The sequence below is a fragment of the Pipistrellus hanaki genome, assembly GCF_964339955.1.
Source record: "Pipistrellus hanaki genome assembly, chromosome: 6".
Taxonomy (NCBI): domain Eukaryota; kingdom Metazoa; phylum Chordata; class Mammalia; order Chiroptera; family Vespertilionidae; genus Pipistrellus; species Pipistrellus hanaki.
Genome location: NC_140508.1, coordinates 7,019,384 through 7,035,478, shown reverse-complemented (window position 1 = coordinate 7,035,478; position 16,095 = coordinate 7,019,384). Strand labels below are relative to the sequence as shown.

Sequence of the window (16,095 nt, the reverse complement as noted above, 5' to 3'; positions counted from 1 at the left end):
TCAGCCCTGCTATGGGGCCAGTTGTCCGATGAGGAAACGGATGATTCCAGGACTATTAAAAGTGATAAAAGTCACAGGGGAGAAGTGGAGGGGACGCGAACCCAAGCCAAGCAAGATTCTAGTAAAAAACTCCTAACAGGCTGTGCTCCAGGGTCCCAAAGGAAGTTCCCTAGGCCAGCACCCACCCAGCTTCCAGACCTCAGCACCTGGATCAGCGAGCCTGGGGCAATTCTCGGTGCCGCCCCGCCCCTCCCGCCTGGCCCCGCCCCTCCCGCCGCCCCCGCCCCTCATCCCGGTCCCGCCCCTTCCGCCTCCCTCTTGGGCGGAGGCGCACGGCCGCGGGAAGCCGGGCCGCGGGGCCGCGCGTGCGCTCTCCCGCCCTGTCGTGCGCATGCGCCTTGGCCGCTCGCTCGCTCCCGGGAGAGGATGGCGGGGGCCGCGCCGGGCGCCATCATGGAGGAGGAGTACTTCGTGAACGCGGCCGAGCGGGGCGACGAGGCGGAAGGCGGCCAGGTGAGGGGGCACCGGGCGGCCCGCCGCCGCGTCGGCCCCGCGGCCACCTTGTGGTGCAAGCACAGCGCGCCGCCCTGCCGTCGCCTTCATCCCGGCGGCGGGCCCGCCCCTCAGCCCCGCCCGCCGGCCACGCACGGCGACCTGCAGGGCGGGGGCAGGAGCGGCGCCCAGCCGTGACCCGAGGTGACCCCAGGTCTCTTCCCTCCATTTCTGTGTCACACTGCCGGCCGCCCACGTGGTCCCGATGGGCCGAACCGAGTGCGGTGGCTTCGGCAGGTCCTGCCCTGAGGTTTGCACGTGGCGCCTTCGAGGCCCGGAGTGATGGGCCAGGGCCTCGCCCAATAGGTAGCCCTCGGCGCCCCCGGAGGCAGGCAGAGCTGGGCTGGCCCCACTGACCCGCAGGGTCCCAGTGCAGGCCCACCCACTGGGCTCGCGAGGATGAGGCGTGGGCCAGCCCAGCTCTGCGCTGTTGTTCCAGTGGGCACCGCCGAACCTGCTCAGACGAGGGGGAGAAGGCCAGGAAAGGTGAAGGGATGGCATGAGCCGAGTTTTGGCAGCTCTTGCAAGGTCCATTTCTGTGACTCCTATCTGTTCCCCGGGGACCGAGCTTGCTGCGGGGGAGGAGGCAGGGAGATGTGAAGTCCACATGGTGGAAGGAGCTAGAGCGACTGGAATGCGAACATTCAGTCTGGCCGCAGGTAGCCCATCCACAGGGGAGCCTGGCCAGGGGAGCAGCTGGAAGGTGGAGGGCATGCTGGAGCTTGGATGTGCCTTCCGAGTGAGACAGCCTTCTGGCGGCTGATGAAGACAGCTGGCCTGGCCTGGTGGCTGGGTTGGTTGGAGCATCACCCAGCACACAGAAAGCTTTTGGGTTTGATTCTGGTCAGGGCACATACTTAGGTTGAGGGTTTGATCCCATGTGAGGGTGTGAACAGGAGGCAACAGATCAGTGTTCCCCTCTCTAAAATCACTAATAATAAAAGATATTCTCAGGTGAGGGTGGCATCATGTGAAAGGTGATTGAGAGGCAGGAAGGAGGCCGAGCCCCGAGGGGAATGTTAGTCCTGTGACACCCACAGGATAGGGAGGGGAAGAGGGAGCGAAGGGCCACACAGGACTGACAAGCAGAGGTGGAACTGCGGGGAGTAGTGAAGGAGGAGAAATTGCGGAAGCCTAGGTTTGTGGGTTGGGGTGACAGGCAAATATGGAGCCTTGTACTCAAATATGGGCTGTAGGGAAAAGGTGAGGCCAGTTTTGGATCAAGTGAGTTTAGAATAATGGTGGGGCATCGGAATGGACATGAGAACACACTGTTGAGTACTTGAGTCAGGAGAGAGAGAGATGGGTATCCATCCATCAATCTCTAGATTTACGGGCAGGGCGGGGGTACGGTCCGAGAGAAGATGTAGGAGGAGGGAAGGGGGTCCATAGTAGAAGCCCAAGACTCTCACATGAGGAGGAGCCTCAGGGTGAGCCTGGGCTTCCTTCACAGCCTTGTTTGTTTAAGGCTCCCCGTCAGCATGGTCTCAGAGGGCGGCTGACCTCTGCAAAGGCCACACGGTATTTTAGGCTGTGCAGGTCTACAACCACTCAGCTCTGCTCTGCTAAGGGGGAGGCAGCCATAGATTCTGGTTTGTTAAAAAATGGAGTTGGCTGTTGTTCCAGTCAATTTCATTTACAAAAACAAGAGGAGGACTAGGTTTGGCCCTGGGCCGTGTTTGCCAAGTTGGTCCAGCTCTAGCCCTACACCGAGTCAGTCACACGGAGGTTGTCTCTCCAACTAGTTTGTGAACGAACGCCTTTGGTGGAAAGAGACACCTTGTCTTACAGGTTACATGTTCCTAGGTCATGGGTACATGGTTATCACATCATCATGCTGCTTTGTCCTTAGACTCAGGAGCGTGCTTACGGTGGTTTCCAGGTAGAATGGGGACTAGCACCCGGCCAGGGCTGCTTATATGATGCAAGTCTGTGGTCTTTACTTTCTAACAGCAGATTGGCGGTGTATGCCTGCAGAATCACTGTTGCCTTAACCTGGTCAGAAAGCATGAAATGGCACATGCAGACTAATAGTAAGAACAGTAATAGCTAATGTCTACTGAACTCGCACTAATGTCAGGCACTGTGTGTGGCTCTTCCAAAAATTAGCTGTGCGATCCTCGCCGCAGCCAAGCGGGAGTAGGTGCTCATGTTCTTTGTTTAACAGGGAAGGTTCCCAAAGACATGGCTTGTGTGGCCACATGCACAGGTTCTCCAGGGTAGAGGCAAGACAGACCCCCTTGGTGTGATCTGGATCCCATTTTCTTAGCTACTCATTGCTGTCCAGCCCACTCCCTGCGAGTGCCATGGAAGGCACATGTAATAATGTCCGTGAGTGGAGTAATTTGAAGGCAGTGAGAGACTTGTGAGGTCACAGGAGCTTGTGTTAACGGAGAATGACCACCAGCAGGAGGAGGAGTATGCCGAGGGGGAGGACGATGCTGAGGTCCAGCAGGAGTGTCTCCACAAGTTCTCCACCCGGGACTACATAATGGAGCCCTCCATCTTCAACACCCTCAAGAGGTACGGATGTGAGAAGGCTTCCTAGTGCTGTGACTTAGAGAAAGTTTTGTAGCGGACCCGGACGGTGGCCTGTGAAAGTCAGAATGCTGCCATGTCGGACAGAAAGGCCCCTCCTGGGGGTCCCCCGCACACTGTACAACCTTAGTAACCTGTCTCCCTCCTCACCTGGCTCCAGCTGTCATCCACCCATGCCGTCTGCCTTCATGTCAGTGAAAGCGTTTGTTCCTTTTTCCAGGTACTTTCAGGCAGGAGGGTCTCCGGAGAACGTGATCCAGCTCTTGTCAGAGAACTACACGGCCGTGGCCCAGACGGTCAATCTGCTGGCCGAGTGGCTCATCCAGACAGGTGCTCTGTGGGGCCCCTGCCCTGGCTGCTCATCACCTTCCCCTGCTTTTCAAAGACCTTTGGTCACTGTAATGCTGATCAATTGGAAAGCTGCTTTGTCTTCCTGGCTTTTAAGACTTAAGTAAGACAGAACTGAACTTTCCTACCCTTACCTTTCACTCGGTGACTGAGGTTCACAGATAGCCCGCTACTGTGATTCTCATTGAACTGTTCCCCGGTGTATGTGGGGGTGTCCTTCAGAGGTCCATGAGAGCAAGCAGCAGATGGTGGACAGGTTAGGGCTGAGTGTGATTGTGGCCTTCAGCGAATGTGATCAGAGTAGAGCCTCCTGTCAATCACGGAACTGGCTGCGACGACACAGTAAGACTTCCTGGAAAGCAGTCTGTCGTCCTGTCACAGTGGTTGGACAGGTGTCTCTGCTGGCTGCACCTGCTCCCTCCTCCTGCACACGGGTGTGTCTTTTTGTCCTCCTGCCTGTCTGGTGTGGTCATTTGTCCTCATCCTTAGCGAAGTTTGACGATATTGTCCTGTCCATGCAGAAAGGGCAGAGCATCCTTGTGTTCTGCTCTGTGCTCCTTTTGGTTCTTAGCATTGAATAGGATTACTAAATAGGAATTTTTAAGAATTGATCCCAAATCCTCAGTTGTCAGAAGCAGTTCTCTGATATTTGACTCACATAGAGACTGGAGCTGTCTGTTTTCTTTAAAGTAACACAACGAATTGAGAGGTTGTCGTTTTCTCTCAGGTGTTGAGCCTGTGCAGGTGCAGGAGACCGTGGAGAATCACTTGAAGAATTTGTTGATCAAACATTTTGACCCCCGCAAAGCAGACTCTATCTTTACTGAAGAAGGAGAGGTGAGGGCCTTGTTTCTTTTTCTAATCTGAGTTCCTAGGGCCTTTTGCTAATCCCATGTGCACAGTGGCATGTGGCATGTTATATAAGAAATGTAAGAGTTAGAGACTAAAATCAGGGTGTGAGACACAAGTTGCATCAAGTCACCATTGCCCTTTAAATGCCACACCTGGTCTAGTGGGGAGAGGCACTCAGGTACCAGCTCCAGAGAAAACAGCAGATTCCCACCTCCATTCCATGCTACCTCCAGGCGCAGGCTGTAAGGTGGTGTGGCTCGGTCATTTAGGTCCTCCACGAAGAAGATGCCAGGGCTGGATTAGTCTGTGGAAGGCCTGGGGGACACACCTTTGAGGAAGATGAGTAGTGGCTGGAGAAGGCTGCAGGAGCTGTGAGACAGGTCTGACCTCTGAAGACAAGAGGGAGGGCAGGTAGGAGGGGACTCAGACGATAGTGCAGTTGTCAGAAAGTTTCAGCAATGTCAGAGTCTGCAAAAGCCACAATCACCTGTCACAGGAGCCCTCAGAGCCCGGCCACCCTCGGTGTCTGGGAGCAGCCTGTGGGCAGCTCAGCCTTGGCACGGAGGGCTGATGGATGCAGAGCGCAGCCCTGGCAGCCACGCAGCAGGAGAGCTGAGAGCCACATTCCCATGGCTGCTCCGCCAGTGATGGGCAAAGCCATCTGCGCTATTTCAGCTGCCTGGTCCCCTGTGCCCAGGCACAGCTGATTTAGCAGGAAGCAGTTGTGCGTGTGATGCTGTTCCCATGCGCGTCTTCTGTGGGACTCTTGGAAGTCTCCAGGAAGTGCCTTGGTGGGTCCTGCGTGGAGTTGGCTTTCCCAGAAGCCGTGAGTGGGCGTTCGACTCTGCCACTCAGCTGCCCGTGAGGCGTCAGCCGCTCTGGGACTGTGGGGCCACGTCCAATGCTCCAGGGCTCTCCTCTGCAGCTGAAGATATCCGTGATTGTTTAGACGGCACAGTCTTCACTAAGCCAATGCTGGGCCTCACCTCTCCCTGTCTGTCTGTCTGTGTCTGTCGGCAGACCCCAGCGTGGCTTGAACAAATGATTGCACATACCACATGGAGAGATCTTTTCTACAAACTGGCCGAAGCCCATCCAGACTGTCTGATGCTTAACTTCACTGTTAAGGTAGGAAGAGGGCCAGAGGCAGAGAAAGACAGCAGCGTTCATGAGCAATGGCTGTCTTTAAGGATGATTAGTGTGTGTGTGGGGGGGTGATCTTTCTCCTTTGAGAGACTGCATTTGCTTTGTTGGTAAAGGCCTTCATCGTTTTACTTGAATAAGCCCTAGCCCTACATGAGAAAGAAAAGCACAGAATGTGTATGTGTGTTTGGGGGTCAACATTTCTGGGGTTTCTAGGATTTGGCAGAAACATAGAGTCTGTTGTGTCCCAAGGAGGCCTGCAGGACTGCCTGGTCTGTCTCCTCCATCTTATAAAGAAACAGAGCCAGGGGTTGGCTTGGGCACACACCTAGTTAGAGGCGGAGCAGGGTCAGAGTGAAGGTGTGTGACTGAGACCAGTGCTTGCTTGTCCCATCTCACCACGAACACTGATAACCAGGCAGCTTGCTGTGAAATGTGTAGCCACTACTTGCTGACACTCTGTTTGGCTGCTGCTTTTTGTGTTGTAGCTTATTTCTGACGCAGGGTACCAGGGGGAGATAACCAGTGTGTCCACAGCCTGCCAGCAGCTGGAGGTGTTCTCCAGAGTACTGCGCACCTCTCTGGCTACCATTTTGGATGGAGGAGAAGAAAACCTTGAAAAAAACCTTCCTGAGTTTGCTGTAAGTTCTCAGTTGGTCTCGGAGTGGAAGGAGGCGGCTGGGTCAAGCATTTCCCATGGGAACTGCCCCTTCCTTTAGGGCAGGGGTCTTCAAACTACAGCCCGCGGGCCACATGCGGCCCGCAGAGGAGGCTGATCCGGCCCGCCAGGTTTTTTGGGCAGTGAGCGCAGCCGAGGTGTTACAGTAGGAATTAGTAGTTCATATAGTCCGGCCCTCCAGCTCTCTGAGGGACCGTGATCTGGCCCCCACTTTAAAAAGTTTGAGGACCCCTGCTTTAGGGGACCCCCTGCCAAAAGCTCCTTCCACAGTGACAGCTTCCTGCAGAGGACAGGGCCATCTGCCCTTTGCTCTGCGTTTGTCATTGCTACAGCGTGAACCCTCACACTCCCTCCCTGACTTTTCCAGAAAATGGTGTGCCACGGGGAGCACACGTACCTGTTTGCCCAGGCCATGATGTCCGTGCTGGCTCAGGAGGAGCAGGGCGGCTCCGCCGTGCGCAGGATCGCCCAGGAGGTCCAGCGCTTCGCCCAGGAGAAGTGAGCGGGGTCTGATCACCGGGTCCCGCTAGCTGCCCCAGTAGATCCCCCATTGCCCACTTCCACAGCCTTAGACTCCAGGCCCTCTTCCGGGTCACACACACAGCCTGCCTGCCGCTGACCCCCAAGCTGGAGAAGTCAGGGACACTTCAGGGCGTGGAGGCCTTGCCTCCTTGGTGTTGCTTTGATGGATAATTTGTTAAGTACTGGATGATTGTTCAACTCACTGGGTTTTTGAATCTGTGTTTCATATATTGGGATTTATCAGTTGTTGATAAGAATAGTCTTGAAAGTGGTTAGTCAGTAATCTAATTATTGGGGTTGTCCATATTGTAGAATAAGATTAGCTCTTATTGTCTTTATTTTCTACTGGTGGAGTCTTAACAAGGTATTTAGAAAGTGAGTGGTTCCTTCTAGAAAGTCTACAAGCTGTGTTGAACCCTTCCTTCCCAGTAGCTCCAAGTGTTGTCTCCTGGGTCAGTTGGTGAGTGTACAGTGAAAGCAGGACTAGGGAAAAACAGGGGTCCCAGCCGTCAGAGCATTCACTGAGAAAAAGGGAGGGAAGGAGGGGTCATTAATGATGTAGTCTCCCTTACTGACGATGAGATACATGATTGTTTTCATCAAGAGGCCATGACGCCAGTCAGATCACGCTAGCACTAGGCACGGCTGCCTCCTACCCGAGGGCGTGCCAGGCCCTTGGGGCTATGTTGTCCAAAGGAGCCCTGAATCCGGCTGACATCACAGTCCTGTTCAAGATGTTTACAAGCATGGACCCGCCTCCTGTTGAGCTCGTAAGTGCCTTCTCGTTGAGCTCGTAAGTGCCATGCCAGCGGGGAAGGGCGATCGTGGGAAGTCTGTGTTTCTCTTGCTGCTCTTAAGTCAATGAGGACCAATTCGTGTGGAAATGTTTCTATGCATTTCCTGGTCCCCCATCCCACACTGAGCCCACACACCGAAGCAGCTGCTGGGTGTGGGCCACTCACAGCCCGCCATCGTGAGCGTGAGTGGACTTCCCTGCCATGTTTCCGCGTCCCTTTCCACCTTGTCCTGTGTCCTCCCCAGATCCGGGTGCCAGCCTTCCTGGACCTGTTCATGCAGTCGCTCTTTAAACCCGGCGCCAGGATCAACCAGGACCACAAGCACAAGTACATCCACATCCTGGCGTATGCGGCCAGCGTGGTGGAGACCTGGAAGAAGGTGCTGTCAGGGACACAAGTGACCCACCCCCTCCTGGCGATTATTTGGGGATTCTGGCTGCAAGAAATCATGAGCCCGTGTAGAGTCAGAAATGTCTTTTTAGTGCTTATTCATAAAATAGTTGAAGTGCCAAAAACAGTCTCAAGAAAGTAGCATCTCTACTACTTATTCAAACTATAGTTTGAAGTTTGTGTGACTGAAGAACACACACCAGTCTCTTTGGCTTTCAGTCTCTCGGTAACGTGTGCCTGGGGAGGGTGACCGTTAAGTAAATGGACCCCTGACTTCAGACTAGGGAGGGGCCTTTGCAGAGAGAGGTGGCCCGTAGCAGATCACCCAACCGGCCAGGCACGTGCTCCGGGGGACTCACCGACAGGGGTGGGGTGTTTTCAGAACAAGCGAGTGAGCATCAACAAGGATGAGCTGAAGTCGACGTCGAAGGCGGTCGAAACCGTTCACAATCTGTGTTGTAACGAGAACAAAGGAGCCTCTGAACTGGTGGCCGAGCTGAGCACACTCTACCAGTGCATCAGGTAAGCGACAGCCGGTGCTCACCTTCATCCCTCTGGGAGGAGTTCACTCAAAAAGCCTGTGGAAGCTTCAGAAATGTTCGCTCGTTCATTTTCTCTTGTTTGAATGTATATGGAGAATTGTAAACTGAGTTACAAAAACTGATTTGGAGAGAAGGGTCTATTTACCGTAAAAGGAGACTCAACAATTATGCCAATTATATCAGTAAAAGTTCACTAGAAAAGCTTATAAATGGGTGTTTTCTTATGGCACTTGAGTCTTTCCCGTTAGCCTGTGCTATAGGGACAAGGAGGGGGTTTGCTAAATAACAGTGAACCTCACCCTGCCCCCAGCTCCAGCGGGCTCCACGGATGCTCTCCTGTCGAGCAGGGAGAAGGTGGAGGAGCCGCGCACTGAGCGAGGGTTCCGCGCTGCGTGTTGGTTGGCAGGGAACCGGCTCCTCTCTCACTGATGGTATCTCCCTTGCAGAGTATCAAACGGATTGATGGGATAGATTGAGCTTGTTGTCCTTGTTTTTTTAAAACCTTTCTGTTTGTTGTTGAACAAATTTTGAAAGGCAGCATTGGGCCTTGTTACCGGCAGGTTTCCAGTGGTGGCGATGGGGGTGCTGAAGTGGGTGGACTGGACCGTGTCAGAGCCCCGATACTTCCAGCTTCAGACTGACCACACCCCGGTGCACCTGGCGCTGCTGGACGAGGTAGGGGCTGGAGAGCCACACGCAGCACACAGTGGTGCGTTGACTGAAGGGAAACGATTTGAACATGGGCTAATGCATAGGAGCCACAGTTAGTGCCCCTAGCATGCCATCGGTGTCGAAACAAAACAATATTGAACAAAACGTTGTGCCCACACCTGCGGTGCTGTCCGTGCTTGTGCTGTCTGTGCCTGTGTTTCTGGCACATCTGCAAGTGAGCTCAGGACATTCTCATCAGAGCAAGTTGTTTCATTTTTATTTCCAGTTGCCTCTCCCTTTGTCAGTTGTCAGTTGCATGTATTCATGCCTCTGTTTAGACTTTATTTCTATCATTATTAAAGCAAATAGAAAAAAGTATTTTTTCTGTATTATATGAAAAAAAGTTAGCATACCTTGCTGCCTATCATCCACTTATATCAATATATTAATTTGTATATAATTTCTTGCTATCAATAACTTTTCTGTTGTCCCTAAAAATTATGTTTATTTTTTTAATTTCAGAATTTTAAAAAAAAATTCTTTATTGTTGAAAGTATTACATATGTGTCTTTTCTTCCCCCTCTCCCCCCTTCACCTCCTCCAGCCCTCCCCCAGACCCAGGACCTCACCACCCCATTAACTGTGTCCATGGGCCATGCATATATGCATACAAGGTCCTCGGTTGATTACTTATTACCCACCCACCCTCAGCCGCCTTCCCTCTGAGATTCCACAATCTATTCCATGTTTCTGGATCCATTCTGTTCATCAGTTGATTTTGTTATTTAGATTCCACATATGAGTGAGATCATGTGATACTTGTCTTTCTCTGACTGACTTATTTTACTCAACATGATACTCTCCAGGTCCCTCCATGCTATCTCAAATGGTAGAAGATTCTTCTTTTTATTTTTTTTATTTTTTTGTTTGGTGATATAGGGAACCAGGCAGGAGCCCACCTCTAGTAGGAGGACTGCTGCTAGGCTCTGGCCTTGCTATCCCTTTTTTTTTTTGAGACGATGGGATACACCCTTTACCCTTAAGCAGGTGTAAGATGCACCCATAGACCTTAGGCAGGTAATAAGTGGATTATCATATCAGTAAGGATTTACATGATTACAAGATGGGGACTTTGCCTCAGTTACCATTGTCTCAATTGGATAGGGACTGGTAAGCTCTGACCTTTCAGAGCTTCAAGGTTGACCACCTTTTCTATTAGTGTGACAATGGTCTGTTTCTGGCATCTCCCCGTTTCTTTCTTTAAAAAAAACTTGCATCTATAGACCAGAAATAAACATATAAGAACAAAAAATGTTTGAGTCCAAATTTCAATGTCCAATAGTTCTGAGTCCAGTTTTAATGCCAAACAGTTCCTTATGTGTATTGCAGCAATTATATTTCAGTTCTGGATGGTGGAGAAATGGTGGTGATGCAGGTCTTACCCTCTCTGGTTTGGTCCTGGGCAACCTGCAGTGAAGCACAGCTGCTGACTGCTAGCATGGCAAGGCGTCGTCAGAGTCTTCCATTTCTGGACTGTTTCTCTTCTTGTCTTCATGGCTGGAGCATTCCTGTCAATTCCTCTCTGTTGCAGGAATCTGCATGGTCGTGGAGTTGTTTTCTAAAAATATACAAACCTTTTTTCGGTGAATTTTCCACACCTTTTCTCAGTTTACTATTTCCTTCCTTCACTCTTAGGCGAAAAATACCTCCTTCTCCTGATGTCCCCTGGTCAGGTGCCAGTTTTGGGAACCCCTTTCACTTCCTGCATGGTTCAGGGTCCGGTTCAGGGTTCGGGTTCTGGAGAAGGGCCACACGCAAATTAAAACAGACAGGAAGAAATTTAATTTGTTGATATGGGGGGCCAAGCGGGAGCCCACCTGTAGTGGAAGGACTGCCAAAAGATTCTTCTTTGTTACTACTGCATAGTATTCCATGGTGTAAATGTACCACAGCTTTTTTATTCACTCATCTACTGATGGGCACTTGGGCTGTTTCCAGCTATTGTAAATTGTGCTGCTATGAACATAGGGGTGCATACCTTCTTTCTGATTGGTGCTTCAGGTTTCTTAGGATATATTCTTAGAATTGGGATCACTGGATCAAATGGCAGTTCCATATTTCATTTTTTGAGGAAACTCCATACTGTTCTCCACAGTGGCTGCACCAGTCTGCATTCCCATCAGCAGTGCACGAGGGTTCCCTTTTTCCACATCCTCACCGGTATTTGTCGTTTGTTGATTTGTTGGTGGTAGCCATTCTGACAGAGGTGAGGTGGTACTTCGTTTTTGTTTTAATTGCATCTCAATGGTGATCAGTGAGTTGGGGCATTTTTTCATATGTCTCTTTGCCATCTAGTTAATTGGAGAATTATCTAGTTATTATATATCCTTTGCCTATATTTTAATAGGATTGTTTGTCTTCCTTCTGTTAAGTTGTATGAGTTCCTTATATATTTTGGATATTAACCCTTTTTCAGATGTATCATTGACAAATATGTCCTCCCATTAACTGGGCTCCCTTTTCATTTTGTTAATGGTTTCTTTTGCTGAACAGAAGCCTTTTATTTTGATGTGGCTCCAGTTTTTTATTTTCTCATTTTCTTTGGTCCTAGTCTATGTATCCAGAAATACATTGCTATGAGAGATGTCTGAGATTTTGCTACCTATGATTTCTTACAGGGTTTTAATAGTTTCACGACTTATATTTAAGTCTTTTATCCATTTTTAATTTATTTTTGTGTATGGTGTAAGTTGGTGGTCTCGTTTCATTTTTTTTTTTTTTGCATGTATAAGTCCATGTAAATTTTTTTAACACCATTTATTGAAGAGACTGTCTTGACTCCATTGTATGCTCTTGCCTCCTTGTCAAATATTAATTGAATGTAATGGCATGTGTCAATTTCTAGGGTCTCTGTTCTGTTCAGTTGATCTATATGCCATTACAGTGGCTTTGTAGTATAACTTGAAATTTGGTATTGTGCTTCCTTCAACTTTGTTCTTTTTTCTCAAGATTGCTGAGGTTATTCAGGGTCTTTTTTGGTTCCATGTAATTTGTTCAAGAATTTGTTCTATATCTCTGAAATATGCTGTTGATATTTTAATAGGGATTGCATTGAATCTGTAGATTACCTTGGGTAGTTATAGACATTTGAATGATGTTAAGTCTACCTATCCATGAACACTGTATATTCTTCCACTTGTTTCTACCTTTTGTCTTTTTTCATGTCCTGTAGTTTTCCAAGTGCAGGTCTTTTGTCTCCTAGGTTAAGTTTATTCCTAAGTATTTTAAATTTTTTGTTGCAGTGGTAAATGGGATTGCTTCTTTAGTTTCTCTTTCTGAAGAATTAATTATTGGTGTATCAAAAAAGCATTCATTTTGGGGTGTTGATTTTGTATCCTGCTAAATTGCCAAATTCATTTATTAAATCTAGAGGTTTTTGGTGGAGTCTTTAGGTTTTTCTATGTATAATATCATGTCACCTTCGAATAATGAGAGTTATATTTCCTCCTTTCCCATTTTAAAAAAAATATACTTTATTGATTTTTACAGAGAGGAAGAGAGAGGGATAGTTAGAAACATCGATGAGAGAATCACCAATCAGCTGCCTCTTGCACACCCCCTACTGGGGATGTGCCCGCAACCAAGGTACATGCCCTTGACTGGAATTGAACCCAGGACCTTTCAGTCCGCAGGCCAATGCTCTATCCATTGAGCCAAACCAGTTTCGGCTCCTTTCCCATTTGGATGCCTGTTATTTCTTCTTCTTGTCTGATCGCTGTGGGTAGGACTTCCAGTGCTATGTTGAATAAGAGTGGTAAGTGGACATCCCTGTCTTGTTCCTGTTCCTATGGGAAATGGTTTTAGCTATTGCCCATTGAGTATGTTGGCTGTAGGTTTATCATATATGGCCATTATCATGTTGAGATATGCTCCCTCTATTCTCACTTTACTGAGGGTTTTTATTGAAAATGGGTGTTGGATTTTGTCAAATGCTTTTTCTGTGTCTATTGGTATGATCATGTGATTTTTGTCTTTCAATTTGTTAATGTGATGTATCACATTTATTGGTTTGTAAATATTGTACCAGCCTTGCATCCCTGGAATAAATCCCACTTGGTCATGGTGTATTATCTTTGTAATATATTGTGGATCTGATTTGCTAATATTTTATTGAGGCTTTTAGCATCTATGTTCATCAGGGATATTGGCCTGTCATTCTCTTTCTTTGTAGTGTCTTTATCAGGTTTTAGAATTAGGGTAATGCTGGCCTCATGAAAAGAACTTAGAAGTGTTCCTTCCTCTTGGATGTTGTAGAAGAGTTTGAGGAGTGTAAGTGTTCTTCTTTGAATGTTTGGTAAACTCCCCTGTAAAGCAGTCCAGACCCTTTTGTTTGCTGGGTTTTTTGTTGTTTTTTTGTTTGTTTTTTAATACTGCTTCAATTTCCTCAGTTTTTATTGACCTATTCAGATTTTCTGATTCTTCCTAATTCTGTTTAGGGAGATTGATTTTTTTTCTAGAAATTTGTCCATTTCACCCACATTATCTAGCTTGTTGGCATATAGTTGTTCATAATATTTCCTTAAATTCTTTGTATTTCTGTGGTGTCAATGGTTATTTCTCAGCTTTGGTTTCTGATTTTATTTATTTGGGTCATCTCTCTTTGCTTCTTGATGAGTCTGGCAATTGGTTCATCAATTCTGTTTATCCTTTCAAAGAACCAGCTCTTGGTTCCATGGATTTTATGTATTGCTTTCTTAGTCTATGTCATTTGTTCCTGCTCAAATCTTTATTATTTCCTGCCTTCTACTTACTCTGAGCTTCCCTTGTTCCTATTATTTGAGTTGTAGAATTAAGTAGTTTATTAATGATTTTTCTTGTTTTTTGAGGTACCCCTGTAGTTCTAGGAACTTCCCTCTCAGGGCTGCTTTTGCTTTTTCCAAGAGATTTGGGGTTGTGGGTTCATATCATTTGTTTTTAGGAAGTTTTTTTTAATTCTTTCTTGATCCTTTAGAGTCAGTTTCCTTGTTAACCTTTTGTCTGGAAGTCAGCAGGGTATTAAAGTCCCCTACTATGGCTGTATTGTTGTTAGTCTCTCCCTTGAAGTCCTCTAGAAGTCTCTATATGTACTTAAGTCCATATATTGGTGCATGTGTTTTACCAGGGTTATATCTTCTTGTTGGACTGATCTCTTTAGTATTATGTAGTGAGCTTCGTTGTCCTTGTGATGGCCTTCATTTCGAAGTCTATTTTATTTTATCAGATATGAGTATTGCTCCAGCTTTTTCTTTTCCATTTTCATGGAAAAAATATTTCCACCCTTCACTCTCATCCTGTGTGTGTCGTTTGATGTGAGATGGGCCTCTTGTAGACAGCATATAGTTGAATCATGTTGTTGTACCCATTTAGATACCCTGTGTATTTTGATTGGAACATTAAGCCATTTACATTTAAGGTTATTATTGATAGGTACTTATTTGTTGCCATTTTAATTTTGTATGCCTAGGTTTCTCTCTGTTTCTTCTTATTACAGAAGTCCCTTTAACATTTCTTACAATGTTGGCTTGGTGTTGATATACTCCTTTTGCCTTTAGTCTCCAAAGTCAATTATTTCTATCCTAAACCAGGGTTTTCCTTTTGAGGACCGTGTAGATGTCTGTATCAGGTGAAGCCAGCTGACTGGCTGGGCTGAGTGATGGGGACCACAGTTGTTAGGATAAGCTGTCTGTTGGCTGTGACAGTGACAGTGGCTCTGTGTGCTGATGATGAACGCTGGGACCGGCCCTCATGCTCAGCAGGGCTCCCTTGGTCTGTTTGCAGATCAGCACCTGCCACCAGCTCCTGCACCCCCAGGTCCTGCAGCTGCTCGTGAAACTCTTTGAGACGGAGCACTCCCAGCTGGACGTGATGGAGCAGGTGAGCAGGGCAGGGCTGCCAGGTGGCTGAGGAGAGGGCCTTCTCTAACTGATTTCTGTTCACTCTTGTAGCTCGAGCTGAAGAAGACCCTGTTGGACAGGATGGTACACCTGCTGAGTCGCGGTTATGTACTTCCTGTTGTCGGTTACATCCGAAAGTGTCTGGAAAAGCTGGACACTGACATTTCTCTCATTCGCTATTTTGTAACTGAGGTCAGCAACACATTTGTTTCATGTCCCTGCTGTATACACTAACAGTGTCCTTTCTGGATTAATTTAAGTGTTTTGCACCTAACCCTGAGAACTGTGCTTCCTGGTAACCATGCCGATGATAGTGACATAGATACCGGTTTCCTCCTACACGCTGCTACTGTACTGTGTTTACCTGCACTGCCCCTGGGTCCTCGGTCACTGGGGAGCAAGACGCTGGGTGGGGAGGGTGGTTTTCTCCGGACCAACTGGCATTCATTCCATCAGCCTGTGGTGCAAGGCTGCTCGCGGGCATGCGTGCGGGAGCAGTGACCTGCTGTCCTCTCCTTGCAGGTGCTCGACGTCATAGCTCCGCCATACACCTCTGACTTCGTGCAGCTCTTCCTCCCCATCTTGGAAAACGACAGCATTGCAGGCACCATTAAGACTGAAGGGGAACACGACCCTGTGACAGAATTCATAGGTAGGCTGGGTGGGAGTGTCCTCCTGCTAGTTTACATGTCATGTTTTACCTCCTGGTTCTGACCTGTGTTCCTCCCGTTTGCAAAGTTCACTGCAAGTCCAACTTCATTCTCGTAAACTGACCCAGTGCCCTCCGGAGCCTGAGAGAACATTCCAGACCAAAGGGGCTCAGGCAGCACCTCGGAAATGCGTTCTCGGGTGGATGGCATTTAAAAAAGGAAAACTGAACAAGATAAGTGGAAAATTGCTGTCATGAGTGGTCCCTCACCTTGTCAGTTCTGTTCACAGTATTCTCTCCCCCAATAGGGCCTGTGTTCAGGTTACCTCTTGGGATAGGTGGTGGGAATTCAGAACCTGAAACACTTAAATCAGCTGCTTGCAAAGCTGACTTATGCTTTCTTACAAGAACCTGATTAGTTATTTCATTTCATTGTGTTAATTTCCCAAAGACAAATAAAACCTTCCTTTTGCGTTGGAAAGTGTAGACCCTGGTGTTC

At 48.4% G+C, this 16,095-nt stretch overlaps 1 protein-coding gene across 2 annotated transcripts; it reads left to right on the top strand.

Annotated features, from left to right (window-relative positions):
• Positions 1 to 323: 323 nt before the first annotated feature.
• Positions 324 to 16,077, top strand: NELFCD (negative elongation factor complex member C/D). 2 transcript variants are annotated; one of them, XM_084887254.1, is made up of 15 exons: positions 324 to 513; positions 2,963 to 3,075; positions 3,311 to 3,420; positions 4,166 to 4,275; positions 5,311 to 5,418; positions 5,922 to 6,074; positions 6,480 to 6,610; positions 7,239 to 7,404; positions 7,676 to 7,810; positions 8,204 to 8,343; positions 8,924 to 9,038; positions 14,832 to 14,927; positions 14,999 to 15,139; positions 15,470 to 15,599; positions 15,686 to 16,077. In XM_084887254.1, the coding sequence occupies exons 1-15, from the start codon at positions 427 to 429 to the stop codon at positions 15,718 to 15,720; spliced, it is 1,770 nt and encodes a 589-aa protein (XP_084743380.1). In that variant the 5' UTR covers positions 324 to 426; the 3' UTR covers positions 15,721 to 16,077. The 2 variants fall into 2 exon arrangements, with proteins under 2 accessions (XP_084743380.1, XP_084743379.1); XM_084887253.1 differs by having other exon boundaries at positions 374 to 513; positions 2,960 to 3,075.
• Positions 16,078 to 16,095: the final 18 nt, after the last annotated feature.